Genomic DNA, 18,021 nt, shown 5'->3' with positions numbered 1-18,021 from the left:
GTGGAAAGTAGTTAGTCAGCCTTGGCACATGTGATGCAAGTGGGCCCACAGGACTGCCTTTGGAAGACAGTAAAAGTGGCACTCCTGCCTAACTCAGTTACGGTACTGCTGCCTGGTTCTTAGTTCAGACGAGTAGAAGGAAAGCCCAGCAAAGAACTAGAGCAGCTTCCCTCAGTCTGGAGACCTCCAGATGTTTTGGACTACAACTCCCATCAGCCCCAGCCAGTATGGCCATTAGTCAGGTTGATGGAAGTTGTAGTCCAAAACATCTGGAGGGCACTACCAGAGGGTAGCCTGGTCCAGAGTCTTGTATAGAAACACTCCGTTGAACTAATTGATAGGACTTGTATTACAAAAAGGATAGGCACTGCTGCTATGAGGAAAGGCAATTGATGTGCTCTTGTACAGCTCCTGGCCATTTTTTCAGTGGGGATGGCCAGGGGATATGTTCCAATAGATTGTGCATCATGTGCACCAAAGATGTGGATTTCAACTGTGCTTCAGAACAGCTTTGGGAGACATATGAAGGCTTTTGCAAACCTAACAAGGATTATGTGTGGTTTTAAAACCACACATACACAAAATCTTACAGCAATTTCTTGAGCTGCATGAACAGGAGTGTTCACACAATGCATTCAGCAAGTGTGCAATCTGTCTACACAAGTCCGAGCTGTACCCTTGTACAGTTATTCACATGTAGTGTTCAACGAGTGCATGGTCTGTGAGCGTAAAAATTGAGCTATCAAGTGTATAGTCTTTCACACAAACACCTATAGATGTGTAGAGATAGATTGTACATGTGTGCAGCATAACATGTGAACAAGCCACTTCTGCTAAAATTCCCCAGGATGTCGGGAGTAATTGGTTGTTGGGTGGCTATGAGGAATGCTCAGTGAACAGCCATTTGACAGAAACAACTTGATCTGGTTCCTTACTATATTCCACACAGCCCCCCCCCCCGCTTCTTCTGGGTTCAACTTCTATTTGGCTGGAGGATTGCTGACTCTCTGCTTCCAGAGGAGTGTTTAAAGGAAGTGGTTGGGGTGAAACCAATATTCAGTCAAATAACTGCCAGATAAATGTGATTTTTGGCAGGGTGAAGCAATTGCTTTTTCCTTGTTTCATGGCTGACAGTTAATTACATTCTTTACTTGTGATGTACTCATTAGAGGAATCTTCTGCAAAGGCATAGATAGAGTGAATTAATTTTTGATTTGTAAATATTGGGATAGGTTGAATATGAGCAATGGTACAGTTGATGAATTTGGCTATTTTTATTTAACCGTCTCCCCGCCCCCCTTCTTCTTTGGCAAATTCTGAAAATAACTGGAAAACCTCACCAATTTGTGGGGGGGAGGGGGAGGATTCCAAATGCACAAAAACATCCCATTTTCAGTGAAAAGGATACAAATAAATAACCTATATGCAACTCCTTTAGTGGTAGATGTAACAGCAATAATTAATTATGTATTTCAGGCATATAGTTTCCCTAGTTTATTTTGATATGTACGTTCATCTAGTTTTACTGACCAATCGGAAGACGACATCTGCATGTGTGTATCGAAGCGTTTGCTGTTCCCTAGACATTATGATTCCCACTTGGGGAGCCCATCAGCCTGCACTGCAAATTCATTAGGCTTGAATGCTATCCTCTTGAGACTCCAGACTAGTATATTTGGCATACTTTTAAACAAGTGAAAGGAAAGCAGAAATAATAATGAGCTAGAGGAATAACTTTTAGCCAAGAGATTATGAAGGTTAATCCAATCAGTGGAGGTCATGGAGAAAACCCCTTGAGAATTGTATCTATCTGAATAGAGGGGAGATTTTATTTCTGCATCTGTGACACGATTCTGGAGGGGTTTTTCCCCACACTCTTACACTGAATATTGTCTAGCTTTGTGGAAAGCCAGTAGTTGCTAGGGATCAGCGTGTATAACAGCTAGTTAAACTGTTGTACGAGGGCCTGGGAGGCCTGGGTTCAAATCTCCAATCAGCCATGAAGCTCACTGAATGACCTTGGGACAGTCGCTGTCTCTTGGTGTAATGTATCCTCTTGGAGGATAAAATATGGGAAAATGAGGGGGAGCTAGGTAAGTCATTTTGAGCTCTTTGGAGTAAAGGTAGGATATAGGTAAAGGGTAAAGGGACCCCTGACCATTAGGTCCAGTCGTGACCGACTCTGGGGTTGCGGCGCTCATCTCGCTTTATTGGCCGAGGGAGCCGGCGTACAGCTTCCGGGTCATGTGGCCAGCATGACTAAGCTGCTTCTGGTGAACCAGAGCAGCGCACGGAAATGCTGTTTACATTCCCACCGGAGCGGTACCTATTTATCTACTTGCACTTTGACGTGCTTTCAAACTGCTAGGTTGGCAGGAGCTGGGACCGAGCAACGGGAGCTCCCCCCGTCGTGGGGATTCGAACTGCCGACCTTCTGATCGGCAAGCCCTAGGCTCTGTGGTTTAACCCACAGCACCACCCGCGTCCCTAAAGGTAGGATATAAACGTAGATAAATAGATAAACCTAAATACACACACACAAACCCAGACTCTAACCCCCATATCTTTGGATAAATAGACGGAGAGGCATGCTAAAAGAGAACAGGGCCAGATGTTCTCTCTGTGTATTTAACCATGGTTTATAAAGCTTAGAACACATGTCATGCCCATTTGTTCCTTTCATCTCTTCTGCACATGAGGCTATGGTTTTCGTACCATGTTTTGTTCAAACCATGGTTTCCCATCCCATCTAAGCTGTTTAGAACAAGAAAATGCCATGCCATGAAATGAGCGCTCCTCCCTTCAAACTGGAAGAATTTATTCATAGCTCTCTGTATAAATGTCTTTTCCTGACAAAGAAAATAAATGTGGAACACTCACTTGATCCTTCTGTGATACTGCTGATTATGGAACTCCCACCAGCCGAACCACATCTCTTGCTGTTTTGGAATTGTTTCCTTCGTCTGGCCCAACGATCTACTGCTTCTTCATGGGAACTGCTGGCGTCATTTGATGCTTGCTCATCAGACAGTATTTTGCCCGTGTCTTCCAACGCAGCAGCTACATAATTGCATAATTTGCAGGAGGGGAAAAAACCAAAGTGTATTTACTATTAAATACACGTTACAAGCCCTTTTCTACATCAGGATAAAACTGCAAGCCTACTTTTATTTATTTGCATGTAAATTATGTTGAAATGAGAGATTTACTTCTGCATACTTTCACAGAAGGGACGCGGGTGGTGCTGTGGGTTAAACCACAGAGTCTAGGACTTGCCGATCAGAAGGCCGGCAGTTCGAATCCCCGTGACGGGGTGAGCTCCAGTTGCTCAGTCCCTGCTCCTGCCAACCTAGCAGTTCGAAAGCACGTCAAAGTGCAAGTAGATAAATAGGTACCGCTCCGGCGGGAAGGTAAACGGCATTTCCGTGCACTGCTCTGGTTCACCAGAAGCAGCTTAGTCATCCTGGCCACATGACCCGGAAGCTGTACGCCGGCTCCCTTGGCCAATAAAGTGAGATGAGCGCCGCAATGCCAGAGTTGTTCGCGACTGGGCCTAATGGTCTAACCCTTTATCTTTTACCTCTGTCATTGCAACCCGCCCCCGCAACAAAAAAAGAGATACCGAGCATCATTTCAAAAGAGGAAGCTAGAGGCGGTATTAGCAGATACTTTTTTTTATAAAAAAAATGGGAATCACTCAATGAAACCAAAGAGGAGAAAAACCTGTCTTGAACATTTGGGGTAAAGCTTTGTTTATTGAAGCGCCCATTGTTTCTTGAGAAGGAAGAAGCAGAGGCTACTTTACATGGGTTTTGCAAACATAAAGTCTTCCCACTTTCTTTAAAGAGATCAGGATCTCCATTTGCACTCTGGATCCCAACCATAGCTGTCAACTTTTCCCTTTTCTTAAAAGGGAAATTCCCTTATTCTGAATAGGATTCCTCACAAGAAAAGGGAAAAGTTGACAGCTATGAGGCCAACATAAAACTCTGTTGCAAAGCCATTTGCTTTTATAACTTTGGACTTTAGTCCAAAGCACGGATGCCTGCAAAAACACTTGTTTACTGGAGTGAGGCTCCCACTAGAACAGGCATGAACAATATTAAATCATTGTACAGTACTCTAAGCCAGGCTTCCTCAACCTCGCCCCTCCAGATGTTTTTGGCCTACAACTCCCATGATCCCTAGCTAGCAGGACCAGTGGTCAGGGATGGTGGGAATTTTAGTCTCAAAACATCTGGAGGTTGAGACAGCCTGCTCTAAGCAAATCAAAATAAAGGGTTGCATCCAATGCTAGTCCTATTCAGAATACACCCATTAAAAATAATGGACACCGCTAACTTATGTTTATTAATTTTAATGGTTCTATCCTGTGTAAAACTTAGTTGAATGCAAAATTTTACAATTATATTTGAATATAGACTGGGCAATATGTATTCAGGTGGCTCTATCTGTGTTATACACTTGCCCGCTTACATGCTTAAATATTTTACAGGCACAAACAGTGCAGTCCTAACCATATATCAGAAGAAATCCCCACTGAGTTCAATTCTGCTTACTCCCAGATAAGTTATTTGTGTATATAGTTTTGCAGCCTAAATAATCAAAGGCTAGTAACTATTTCTAAGGCTATCACCCAATGAAAGAAATCTTAGTTGATAAATATATGTGTTTTTGTTGTGATTAATTGGTTAAATATAGTGATAAATTTGCACATTAGAGAAAATAACTAGTAATACACAGAAAATAAACTTTGCAGGTTTTAAAGCACAAGAAAAAGAAATATTAAAGTGACAACAGTTTGCGGCGAGGAGAGGAAAACCAAGCTGCCCTTTAATAATTTAGAAATTATTCACTTTGCTGCTTCTTTAACAGGGATGGGAGTGGAACTTTGAGATACAGTGTTCTTCCTGGTATACACTTTCCAGAAACTAAAAACTTCCTTTCCTCCTCACAGGGAATATTTGGTTGCCTCTTTGTTTATATCCATCTCTATTAAGCTGCCTTTGCAGCATCCTGACCAGGAGCAGGGTTTATAAAGCCAGTCATGTGCCCTTTAGATTATTGCTTCTTCTTCTTTATTTATGCCTTAAAATGTTCTTATAAATTAAGGCAGCAATGATATATGCATCAGGAATCACAGCACGATAAGGGGAACAACCAAGTATAAAGAATGATGAAATATCTAAAATTTGACATAGGTTATGAAACTATTCTCCCCCCCCCTTTTTTTTTTTTACCTTGCCATCTTTCAAGTTTCAAAATAAGCTTGACACACACCTGGAGGATAGTAAGCTGCCTTGCACCACATATAAATAACTATTTGGCCTGCTATGATGCATGAATTTAAGGCCATCTGAAGAAAGAGCTACTGTATTTTTTGCTCTATAAGACTCACTTTCCCCCTCCTAAAAAGTAAGGGGAAATTTGTGTGCGTCTTATGGAGCGAATGCAGGCTGCGCATCTATCACAGAAGCCAGAACAGCAAGAGGGATTGCTGCTTTCACTGCGCAGCAATCCCTCTTGCTGTTCTGGCTTCTGAGATTCAGAATTTCCTCCTCCAAAAACTAGGTGCGTCTTGTGGTCTGGTGCATCTTATAGAGCGAAAAATACAGTACTTGTTTGTCTGAACTGGCCTTGAAGAAATTGCAGTGTTTGGAATAAGTGCCAGGGGCCTTCCAGACTGTTGCTATTTTTACAGGTAGGATTCAATGGCACACTGGCCAATACACGATCCACATAGATTTTGCGCAACAAACCCATTAAAAAACCCATTTAAAAACCCAACAAACCCATTTAAAAACAAAAACCTAACTTTTCATGGTCAATGATGGGGGAATGCAGTGGAAAGTGTTGGATAACAATTGCTTGGTGTAACATCAAATGGCTTCAGCTGTATGTTGCAGTGAATTCTGGGAAGTCTTTCAGGTGCACTCTCATTTTCTACAGATGCTGTCTAGGCCTAGACTCAGCCAGTGACCCCATGCAGTTCCATGTTTTAAGGAAAGATAGGCAACTCTATTTTAAGTAAGTTGCCTGACATTATTGGCTTGCTAACTTAGGAACACCATTGGACACAATTTGAAAATAACTGGATTAGAGAAAGAAATACCTTACTGAAGGATCATGTTAGCATTTTACCAACCTTACCAGCATTCCCAAGTCCAGCTCTACTTTGCTAATATGTGACATTTTGAGTTTAAAGCATACTAGTATTAATTCTACTTAGAACAACTTAGGCCTACTTTCAGAAGACACTGGGTCAAGGAAGGTATCTGCACAAACAGTAAGATGAGGCAGCAAAAATATGTGTCCTTCAAGCAGGAGTAAAAGTTGCAAGTTGTGTCTAGACTGCTCCTCCATTGGAGTTAAGAAGGGGGTCCCTTTATGATTAACAAAGCTGACTAGTTCTCAGAAGGACATTTCATTGCAATCCTTTGCCTTGATGCATAAAGTAAGAACAAAGTATTGTTTCCAAGGAATCTGGAAGTACTTACCTGTCTGGTTGTTTGGGGGCAAAGTGTCTGGGCTCTGGCCCAAATCCGTCTTTATTTCACTTTGTACCTCTGGTTTTTCACAACTAGGTTTGAGTAACTCCTGCACTTGATCTGTTGCTAAATGTTTTCCAGAAAGATCAGACGAACATATATCTTGTTTGCTGGAAAGCATTTCAGGTGCTTCAGTATCAGCCAAAACCTGCTCATCTTCTAAAGAGCAAGATACAGCATCAGCCTGGTCAGAAGCATCTTGGCAATCTTCATGCATGTCTTCAGGCATCTCCTCAACTTCTGCAAAGCTCTGGGATTCATTATCAAAATCGGGTTCCTCAGCATCCAACAGAGGTGACATAAATGCTTCCCTTATGCTGCAGGGCAATAAGGGCTCCTTTTTTATTGCCAAGTCAAAAGATTCTGCCACAGACTTTCTGTCACCTTGAATGATAAGTCTTCGTTCTAATTCTCCAGTTATTACAGTCATCACTGATCTTCTCCGTTTCTTTGTTATATCGGACTCTGCAATACTCAGCTGATGATTTCCATTGGGCTGTTCTGCAGAGAATTGGCCTTGGATGCTTTCTGTAGCAACAATGTTATTGTCATCTTTATCGTCACTAGACTGGTTTCCAGAATGCAAGGAAACTTGATTTAATAATTCTTCATTCTGTGATTCTATGTATGCTTGGACTTTGTAGTGATCACTGCATAGAACCTCAAAATCATTTCCACCATTTGTGAGTTCAGTGTATTCCTCAGATACATCTAGTGTTCTCAGAGGCTCAATGGGTCCACATTCTTCCTTATGTTCTTCATTGGAATTGGAATTGGCAATGGTATGAAAATCCTCTCCAGCCACCCAATCCATTTCTCTACAGTCCTCTATGTATTCTAAAGAGTGATCCATGAAAAAAGCATTGCCTAGATTTTCTTCCAGCTCAGCATGATACACAGTCATTTCATGGTCATACGAGGTGAAGGAATAGCAGCATTTAAGATCTCTGAGATTACCAAACAATGATGCAAAACTTGAGGAAAGTTCTGTACAGCTGGTAGGCGTATGGGCATTCTTGCTGTAAGGGTTCAATGCTTTGCTTGGCTTGGGTAGCACTTTTAAGGATAAAGATGGCATTGAATAGAAACCAGAGTCTCTTCTAGGGTGAAATGATGACAATATATCAACAGGGGTGGCTGGGAAAGAATTGCTTCTTGTGTTTTTTGATTCCATATGTGAAACACGCATAATATTCCTTGTGTCTATTAGACTGCTGTTCCTTACTTGGTGAGCATCACCCATCTCATCATTAGGTTTCTTTCCAGGATATATTTCTCTGGAACTGCAGTCTTCTAGAGGAGATTCTCCAGTATAGCTAAATTCTGAAAAAACAATTTCTTTATAGAAATCTTTTCCATTGGCACACGCCTTCCTTCTGTCACCTTCCTCTTGACAGAGATCACTTCCTTCTCCACAATTTAAGGCAGATGAGAAAGTATCTGACATGTTCATGTCACCTGCTGGACTTAAGGATACAACTTCAGTGGCACTATCTAAGCAGATTTCCTCAGAGTCAGCAAACTCAGCTGGTGGAGGTATTGGGGCATACCACTCTGGACCCATGTAACTTGGAAATGATTCCTCCTTCTCCTGAAAGCTAAAATCTGACTCAAAATCTGAATAAGATTCCTCGGTGGTAGAATAATCTGTATCACTGGACATGTTTCCATATTTTGAGCTCCTAGCCGGGCCACATTTCCTTGCTTCAACACCAGGCTCGACACTAACCCTTAGTTTCTGCTTCCTATTGATATATTGCACCTTGATTTCCTTCCCTACAATGCTGATTGACATGGATGGATTTGGGTTACTGGCCATTTGGATCTTGCATTTCGATGGTGTCTCATATTTTCCAGAAAGATTGCTGGATGGTCTTCGCTCCTTGTGCTGCTTACAACAGTGGCCTTTATGATAACACCTATTCTTAGGACATTTCCATTTTCCAGATGTGGAGTCTGCTCCAGGAAGTGAATCTTTCTTCACTTCCACTTTCATATTAAAGGAACCACATTCCACTTCTGCAATAAATACATTCTCCGACTGAGGAGAACCCACACTGTCGGAGTTGCATTCCAGTGTGATGTTTCCTGTTGAGGTTTCTGATTCATCAACACTTATCACTGCTAAGACTTCATCTTGCTGAGAAAAAGCCAGCAAAGGACAATCTTTTTCTTGTTTTCCTTCTTTCGCACTGTCAGATATGTTTTCTTCTTCTCTGTTTTCAAGAGCACCCTCATTGTTCTTTCTCCCATTCTCTAGTGTGCAAGAATGATTGCTTCTATTTTTGTCTGACTGTCCTATGTCCTCAGCTCCATGATTATTAGCTTCTACTGGGTGCTTATTTCCTCTGCCTTCAACACCTTCAGTGTTTTGCTGGCATCTGCAGATGACTGGCATATGTTCATCTGAAGAGTGAAAAGTAAAGGAAGAAGAACATTACTATTTTTAAAGAACACCTGGAAATCTAGGCTGGGTTGGGTTGTTGTTGTTGTTGTTGTTTGGAGAGTCAGAATCATCTGCACTATACATTTAAACCAGTATCATATCACTTTAAACAGCCCCCCAAAGAATCCTGGGAGCTGTAGTTTGTTATGGTTTCTGAGACTTGTTAGGAGATCCCTATTCCTTTCACACAGCTACAGTTCCAAGACTGGTGTAACAGTCAATCCTCTTCCCAGTAGCTCTGGGAGGAGACTAGGGTTCTCTTAATGACTCTCAGCAGCCCTAGCCAACAGCAATTCTCAGGATTCTTTGGGGAAAGACATGGTGGCTTAAAGTGGTATGGTACTGGTTTAAATGTATAGTGCAGACGGGGCCATAGCTGGAATGAGGATACATTGCTCATAGTCACCTGGTTTGCACAATGTGGAAAGCCAAACTTTGGTTTACCAGTACCACACAAATGTGCTGGCTCTTGGAGAGGAGTTTACACCTGCTTTGCTCTTCCACAGCCCTTGCGGAGGAGAGTGCTTTAACCACAAGCCGAAATTCAGACGGCACATGAAACCAAACCTTGACTTATTTGCCATGCTGAGCTAAAAGGTTCAGGTTTGTAGCAAATCAGCTGTAATCTGCTCCTTGGGAGCTTGTTACACGTGAGTGTGACCACTGTATATGCGGATTACATTTACAGTAAAGCTGGTTTGTAGGTTTTTGTGTTGTTTCAAACAGTCTGGAAGCTCTGATTCAACCTGAGATGCTAGGTAGCCTTTCTCAACCTGTGGGCCCCCAGATGTTGTTGAACTACAACTCCCATCACCCCTAGCTAGCAAGGCTCAGGGATGATAGGAGTTGTAGTCCAACAACATCTGGGGACCCACAGGTTGAGAACCACTATGCTAGAGGGTCCATCATCATCAATGGGAAATAACAACTCTCTCAAACCACTTTTGATTGTCTCGAAAACATTGCCTGTCTCCATTGTTATTGCGAGCTTCCACAAACTCTACTAATCTTACGAAAGGTTATTTTTGGAAGCAGTGCATGCATTTATAATTGCTGACTTGCAATATGCCAAACAGTTGATTTCTCTGCGTCTCTCCCCCCCCCCCCCGCTGCCGCTCAACAGTACACCCCACTTATATGGTACATGCTTATTATGCTCAGCTGCTCCCACAGTTCACAAGAAGCCATCATTTGTCATACTTGGCAGCAGCTGCGTTTCCCTTGGCCCCTACACCTTGCCTGTATGAATTCATCAATAGCAACTAAGTTGTCATTACTACGCTCCGTCATAATATGCCACATCCAGAATAAATGAATTGTTATAGATCTACCAATACAAGTCAGCTGGAAAGCATGATGACTTCTCTCTCGGGTCCCTTCAATGGGTGGTCGCCTTTCCTTTTGGCAGGAAGCCGAACAATCAGTGTAATTGACCTAGCTCCACTGCAAAGGGCATGAAAAACTCTCTTTTGGTGTCCTAGTTGCGTGAGAGCCTGGTTTGCATAGAGGAAAGTTTCCATGGTCTCCTATTATTGACTGGCATCTTGCCCTCCATTTAGGCCATGTGGTTAATCACAAGGGGTGATAAATATCACCACCACCACCACCACCACCACCATCATCATCAGCCCACCTATCTGCTTGGGTTGTTCCAGCCACTCTGGGTGGCTTCCAATATAATATAAAAACATAACTAAACATCAAGCATTAAAAACTTGTGTGTGCTTACATAAATCCTATAAGCTCTCCACGTAAACAATCAAGAGCAAGTATATAGCATAGAAACTGCACAGTGGTATATCTGAGGACACGAAATATTCAGTGGTGACTGAACTCACTGAGAATTTGGACACTGAACTGAGCAGAGTCTGCATTTCACCTATTAAGCATAAAGTGAAAGAGTTAAAAACAGCCTTTTGAAAAGTGCATATCCTGAAACAAACTGTAATCCCACAGGGCTGAAACCTCATCTCATAAAGCTACTGCTCCCATTTATATTTTTTTCAGGAATAAATATTAGCATTTGGAACACATCAGTAATTCCTGCAGAAAATAGCTTTATGACGCTGCACCATATTGATTTCCATTATTTATCTTTGGGATGCATCCCATCCCGTTCAGCACAGGCCACATTTTTGGCAACTGGTGCTTGCAAGGGAAGGAGCTTTCAAGGATCACCAACCTAGTCCCTATTATCAGGTAAACCATTGTTGCAAACTTACTTTCCCTGGTATCTGAGCTTTTCCTGCTCTTGTAGCTTCTCCTCCTTTTCCTGCTCATGTTGGAGGCCTGAATGTTCTCAGTGCTCTTCTGCTCTGCAATGGGATAGGGAGATAATCATTAGAAAGTATTCATTTTCAGGTTTGCTCTCCTCTTTGTCTCCTTTTCCAGGTCAATATCCACAGATAAGTTCAGAACTAGACAAGAAGCCCAAGCTGACAGTATGTTGAATGGCTTTACCTATCATCTGATACAGCACCAATGCCCTTGCAATATTGGCAAAATGCAGTACAGTGGTACCTTGGGTTACAAACTTAATCCTTTCCGGAGGTCCGTTCTTAAACCAAACCGAGGTTCACACTTTCCCTAATGAGGCCTCCCACCACCGGTGTTTGTCTTCCGTCCGTCTTCTGGGGCAAAGTTCACTAACTGGAACACCTACTTCTGGTTTTGCGGAGTTCGTTGTCCGAAGCGTTCGTTAACAGGGCTGTTCGTAGACCGAGGTACCACTGTAACTGGCTGGTTCTCATTGGAACTGGTAGAGTGGATAGAAGGGAGACCAACAGCAGGTGGCGCCAGAACCAATGATAGGCAGAGCTACTTAGAAACATAGAATTGTAGAGTTGGAAGAGACCACAAGAGTCATCTAGTCCAACCCCCTGCAATGCAGGGATCTTTTGGCCAAGGTGGGGCATGAACCCAGAACCCTGAGATTAAGAGTATTACACTCCACCGACTGAGCTATCCAGCTGCTCTTAATTCTAGTTTTGTCCCCATCCTTGTCTCCACTGGGTTGTACAAAGACATCTAAGTCAAGGACCTACCAGCCAATGCTACCCCCTGGTTGTAGGCAACAAGGCAGGCAGGTGGGGCTTGCTGAGGCCAGATTGAGGGGCAATGCTCTAGTCACTGGCAAAATTTCATATTTTTGAATGTTATGGTTGTTTTGATTCAGTTTTTCTGAAACACTATTTGAAGGCTCAGGAAGTATTAGGAATGGCCAGTGAGTCATTCACATCCCCCTGATCAGATAGATACTGTATATCTTGTCAAACCAGGTTGAATCCAAACTAAGTCATACTTGGTTCCACCTGAAACCAATGGGACCAGTTAGCCATGAATTCTGCTCAACTAATTTAGTCTGGCTCCAGATTGAACCAGTAGGTTGAAATAGTAGATTTGTTCCATTATTCCACATTCCAGAAGTTCAACACTGCTTTGCTAGATGGACCAATGGTCTGGCCCTCTATAAGGTAGCTTCTGATGTTCCTGAATCCCCTCTCAGCCATGAAGCACACTGGGTGTCCTTGGACCAGTCTCAGCCTAACCTACCTCAAAGGTTGTCATAGAATCATAGAATTATAGGGTTGGAAGGGACCCTGAGGATCATCTTCTCCAACCTCCTGCAATGCAGGGATATACAGCAGTCCCATACGGGTATTGAATTTGCAACCTTGACATTATCAGCACCACACTCTAACCAACTGAGCTATTGTCATGAGGATAAAATTGGGGGGTGAGAACATATGTTGCCTTGAGCTTGTTAGGAGGAAAAGTGGGATAGAATAAATGAATTAAATAACACGACTTCACTGGGTTTTCCCACAATGGGGTGCTTGGTTGAGCTGGAGCACCCAACACTTGACCACTGCCTTGTCAATCACTTTAGGTGGGGGAGAAACTGTAGTCCCTGAATATTATGTTTGACACTTTTTATTTTAAAAAAAGACAGTAGCAATCATGAAACAGGCATCCGCTGGCTAATTTAAGAAGTGTTATTCTCTACAAACAAAAAACATCCCTTCTAATCCCACAGGTAATTCTAGCAGGGCTCTCCCTCTCTGTTTGGCAAAGTGCTGAATATAGTGCTTTAATTACTGATTAAAATCATACAGGGCTTAAGAGTTTGCCTGGTGCCACTGTGGGCACTGCATGAAATGATGATGAGTTTCATTCAGTGGCAGTGCAATTTTAAAGTCCAAGGCATTAATTGACAGTACTGCAAGAGTAAAATATTTTATAATGTCAGATTATAAATATAAAAAGCTGCTACGGAACTCAAGATATCCGTTTTTTGAAGGGTGTTGATAGGAAGTTTTTAGCTCTGTCACTTGTGTTGACATGGTACTTAGAAAAATCTCTATTTTTAAAAAACGGAACACTTTAACTGTCAGATGATGAAAAGATAGACTGCGTGAGTTTCCCCTCCACCCTTAACTCTTAATAGCAGAATATAGCAATATATACCTTTTTGAAAGTACAGCCATCTTAAAAGGATCAACTTAAAATGGGCGCTTTCAAAGCTCTGTACAAGTAACAGTGTGATTCATCATTCTTATGGATCGAAGAGTCACACTGATACTTTAAGCAATTTCCCCCTTAAAGAATGTCTCTAACATCTCCACTTAGGGAATAACTTTTTTATGGGCTGCACAATATCCCCCGAAAAGTTTGGCTAAACAAATCTGATAGAGGCAGAAATGGACTTAATCAAAACCAGGTGGATGATATTTATCTATGAATTTTTCTAGGTCCGAACGATCTTGGTTTGAATGTCTGGATGCTACTCAAAAGGTTAAGCATACCCGGAACAAAGTGAATTTTGCGACATCTCCTTGGCACTTTCAATTCACATTAAAGGGAATGTTCATGTATGTAGGGAAACATCTCTCTCATAAGACGAGAATGCAGGGTCATCCAATGAAGCCAAATGATAAGAAATATATGAAGTGCATGAACATATTTCTATTTATTTGTTTCATGGGTTTCTTCTGTTTCCCTCTTCTGTAGCAAGGAGACGATCAGTACAGTATATAAAGATATAGCAGGAAGAGGAAGAAATCATTCCAGAAAGCTTATTACATCTTACAGATGTGTTGGCTGTAATCGTGGTAGATTCTGTTGGAATTTATTAATGTTTGTTTATCACACTCTGCAAGACCATGTGAAGATCAATGTCCATAGACCATCTGCATCCAGCTCTCCTAAAAAATAATTTAACCTGGCTTCTTACAGACCTCACAGAGAAGCCCAAACTTCAGACGCCCTTCTTCTTGCCCCTGCATAAAACAGATGATCCTTTAAGAAGCAGATACAGGTAGGTAGCCGTGTTGGTCTGCCGTAGTCAAAACAAAATAAAAAAATTCCTTCCAGTAGCACCTTAGAGACCAACTAAGTTAGTTATTGGTATGAGCTTTCATGTGCATGCGAACTTCTTCAGATGCACTGAAACAGAAGTCACCAGGTCCTTATATATAGTGAGAGGGTGGGGAGAGGTATTACTCCGAAGGGTAGTGGGAATGGGTGATTGGCTGATAGGTGTGGTAAACCTGTTGATGACTGTTAACAACTGCAATTGGTCTTACAGGAAAAAGCAAGGGATGAGATGGCCGAAAATAGCTTTATTTATCATGTATAATGAGATAAGAATCCAATGTCTCTATTCAGACCAGGTCTCTCCATGGTTTTAAGTTTGGTAATAAGTTGTAATTCAGCAACTTCTCTTTCCAGTCTATTTCTGAAATTATTTTGTAATATGACAACTACTTTGAGACCTTGTATAGAATGTCCTGGAACACTATATTGAAGTGTTCTCCTACTGGTTTCTCTGTCTTGTGATTCCTGATGTCAGATTTATGTCCATTTATCCTTTGGCATAGGGTTTGACCTGTTTGTCCAATACAGAGAGCTGAAGGGCACTGTTGGAATTTGATAGCATACACAATGTTAGAACATGGGCAATTAAATATTCCTGAGATGGTATGTTTGGTGTTGTTGGGGCCAGTAATGGTGTTGTCCGGGTGTATGTTGGCAGCAAAGTTGGCATCTGGGTTTATTGCTTTAAGAAGCAGTTTGTGTTCTTCCAATCTGCCATTAGTTTAGTGAAATCAGGTGGAATACCTTGAATTTTTAAAATCAAGATTTCTTGAGTTGAAAGAGTGTTAACCTTAAAAGCCTGGCAATTGGCTGCATGAGCTTGCTAGAAGCTGCATGCAATAGTATGATGGGAACACTTATTAAAATACTGGCGAATAGTCTCACAGTGGCATTACTGCCAGCGGACAACGCACCCAATCCCGACACATGTGTGTGCAGTCATCTTATGCAGCCTTCTAAAGAACTGCACCGGATGTCTTCAGTTGTTTTCCTTCCCCGCCACCTGCCACACTGCAGGTTTCTCTTCAAGGTACGTTGAGTCTAATGGGAATGACACTGATCCAACAATCCTCAGACATATGAATGGCCCCATTGACTTCCATAAGGATTACATGAATGAATGAGGATTGCAAGATCAAGTCCTTATCAAGCTCCTAAACTTAGAAAGTACCTAACACCCTACTTTCCTCGTCTCAAAGATGGCAGTGCTGCTCAGCCATTTACAAGATTAGACTCATGCCATATGGAAATAGTGTTCATGTCACAAGGTTATTCCCAAACAAGTAGCAGCATTCTGGCTGGATCCAGAATGAACAGTTAAGTAACAAAGAAGTTACTAATATTTGCCCACCAAATCATTCCCATTTTTTCTTATGGCACCTATCATTATGTGCAATACCTGCCCTAGCATGAAACCTTATTTTATTTATAAGCTGCTAGCTTCTAAACTGCTTATTTCTGAAAAACAAGGAGAGAAATGACTTTATATTGAGGAGCATTGGCTGGAAAGAGAAGACAAACAAAAATAAAGAAGAAGGCCAAAACGACAAAAAAAGAAAAAAAATGGAGTGGAATTTTATAAAATTATTTATAAAATAATGTGATTACTTTTCTCCTGTGATGAAAAGTTTGGTTAAAATAGCACATTTCCAAAATATGACTTTTATAGTCATAAAACATTCATAGTATCTCAGCCATGGTATCAAAATCTGCAGTTTGTTAGACAGCTCAGTTGGTACAGCACGAGACTTTTAACCTTAGGGTCGTAGGTTTGAGCCCCACCTTACACAAAAAATTCCTGCATTGCAGGGGGTTGGTCTAGATTGTACTTGTGGTCCCTTCCAACTCTACAATCCTATGACTCTGTGCAATAAAGCATTTTTCTTTCACTAAAAACCCCCAAGAGTGGCCATAGCATCATAGAATGCACAAAGCATATATCCCTTCAAAATGATCTAGTTTTACCACTCTGGTCTTTTACACCTTCCACTTTTTAACAGCTCTTCCTTTCCACTGGTTTATTCATCTCTTTCAGACTTTGCATTTTGCAGTTTCCTCCACAATACATGAACTCTTCCCCCAACAAGGGCAAACAACAACGTTGGTGGAATATGATTTCCCATGGAGAAATGGCAGCACGGGGAAGGGATAACCTCACATCACTTTCCAAGTTTCCAATCTAGATTTTTAAATTTTAATTTTAAATAAAATGCAGCCATGGAAGAACCCAGACCCCAGAAGTTCCAATCAAGAAACTTCTACTTCACGTCTCGATTGACTCGGAACTCATCATTGAGATTAAATTTAAACACAGATTCAAACCACGGATTCCTTCGATGGATTCCTATGAGAATCCCTAATTATCTTAGCCAGAACTTTCTTACCAGCCTTGCATTGACCACCAATCCAGCCCAGGTGTGTTGGTTGTATGTAGTTATTAATTGAAATTAATTAATTAATTGAAAAACTTACCAAATAGAGCCTGAGAAGACATCAAAACTAGTACTCTAATTAACTGGAGTTGAAAATAATTATCAGTATTGATATACTCCTCAGTTTTGATTCATTTCCTTAAAACAGTATGAAGACTCTTTAATTTTAGACAAAATCATAATTTTGCTCTCTAGTTTCCTGGCATCTGTTTGTCTCAGGAGACAATGGAGCAGTGCGTCTTCAGGGATAAATCAAAACTGTTGTAGAATTACAGCGCTGTGGCTGTAGAGACCAATGTAGGCGATACGTACCATGATGTAATGCTTTTCATTCATATTAGAGGTGCAGAGCCATGTGATGTGTGTGTTATCTGGAGAATTTTGAATTGCAAAATTTTCCAATGCAGTTTAATTTGTATCCAAGCTTTTTCTGATGTGCTGAAGAGTGCTCCAATTTAGCATTTTTATTTTACCTGTATTTAGTATAGAAAGCTAGAAATGTTTAAACTGTTGAGTGTGACTAATATTGGACTTGCAATTGATATCTATAGATTCATTAACAAACTTATGAAATGGAAATTTTTATGTGGAAAAATGAAGCACTGGAAAATTTCACACTTCACACTGTGGTATAAAATGTGTGTGTGTGTGTGTGTGAATCTTAGAATTATGAGTTGCCCTCAAAAGCAGCAGAAAACAATTGAAAGCAAATATACAGATAACTATTTTTTTTCAGAGGTGGAGTTGCATATTCCTAAATTACTAGATATCACCCAAAGCAAAATTTGAAGTGAATTTGGGATCCCACTACAGCAAATCATCTTAAAAAGTGTGGTGTACCTTTTGATAAGACTAGCAAGATGTTAAGAGGATTTACTTAAAAGTATATTCTGATATAGTCAAATTACACACTTGATGAAGTAAGCAACGATCCCAAGTACACTTATTCACAAAAGTAAACAGCATTGCATTTAATAAGATTTGCTACAAAGAAACTGGGTTAGGCTTGAACTTGCTGGGTGTTTTTTTTTTAAAAAAAAACCACACTTAAAAACCTAGAACTAATTTTACTCTGAAGTTGATTAACAGTAATAATAATAATAGTAATAATAATAATATTATTTTTATTTATACCCCGTACAATATTCCAGTACAATCCTATGCAGTTCTACCCAGAAGTAAATTGGACTTACTTCTATGTAAGTGTGCTACTTTAGAA

At 41.0% G+C, this 18,021-nt stretch overlaps 1 protein-coding gene across 1 annotated transcript in view; it reads right to left on the bottom strand.

The window, feature by feature from the left end:
* The window catches only part of LOC310659830 (uncharacterized protein), a 41,050-nt gene extending 29,746 nt beyond the window's left edge, over positions 1 to 11,304 (bottom strand). The window contains exons 1-3 of the mRNA XM_083403673.1: positions 11,217 to 11,304; positions 6,498 to 8,954; positions 2,881 to 3,060 (exon numbers count right to left, since the gene is read on the bottom strand). Coding sequence (XP_083259799.1) covers positions 2,881 to 3,060; positions 6,498 to 8,954; positions 11,217 to 11,274 — 2,695 coding nt within the window. The 5' untranslated portion in view covers positions 11,275 to 11,304. The remainder of the gene's footprint in view (positions 1 to 2,880; positions 3,061 to 6,497; positions 8,955 to 11,216) is intronic.
* Positions 11,305 to 18,021: the final 6,717 nt, after the last annotated feature.

Source organism: Podarcis tiliguerta (genome assembly GCF_965153285.1).
Source record: "Podarcis tiliguerta genome assembly, chromosome: 11".
In the NCBI taxonomy this organism is placed as follows: domain Eukaryota; kingdom Metazoa; phylum Chordata; class Lepidosauria; order Squamata; family Lacertidae; genus Podarcis; species Podarcis tiliguerta.
This window is presented reverse-complemented; position numbering and strand designations above follow the sequence as displayed.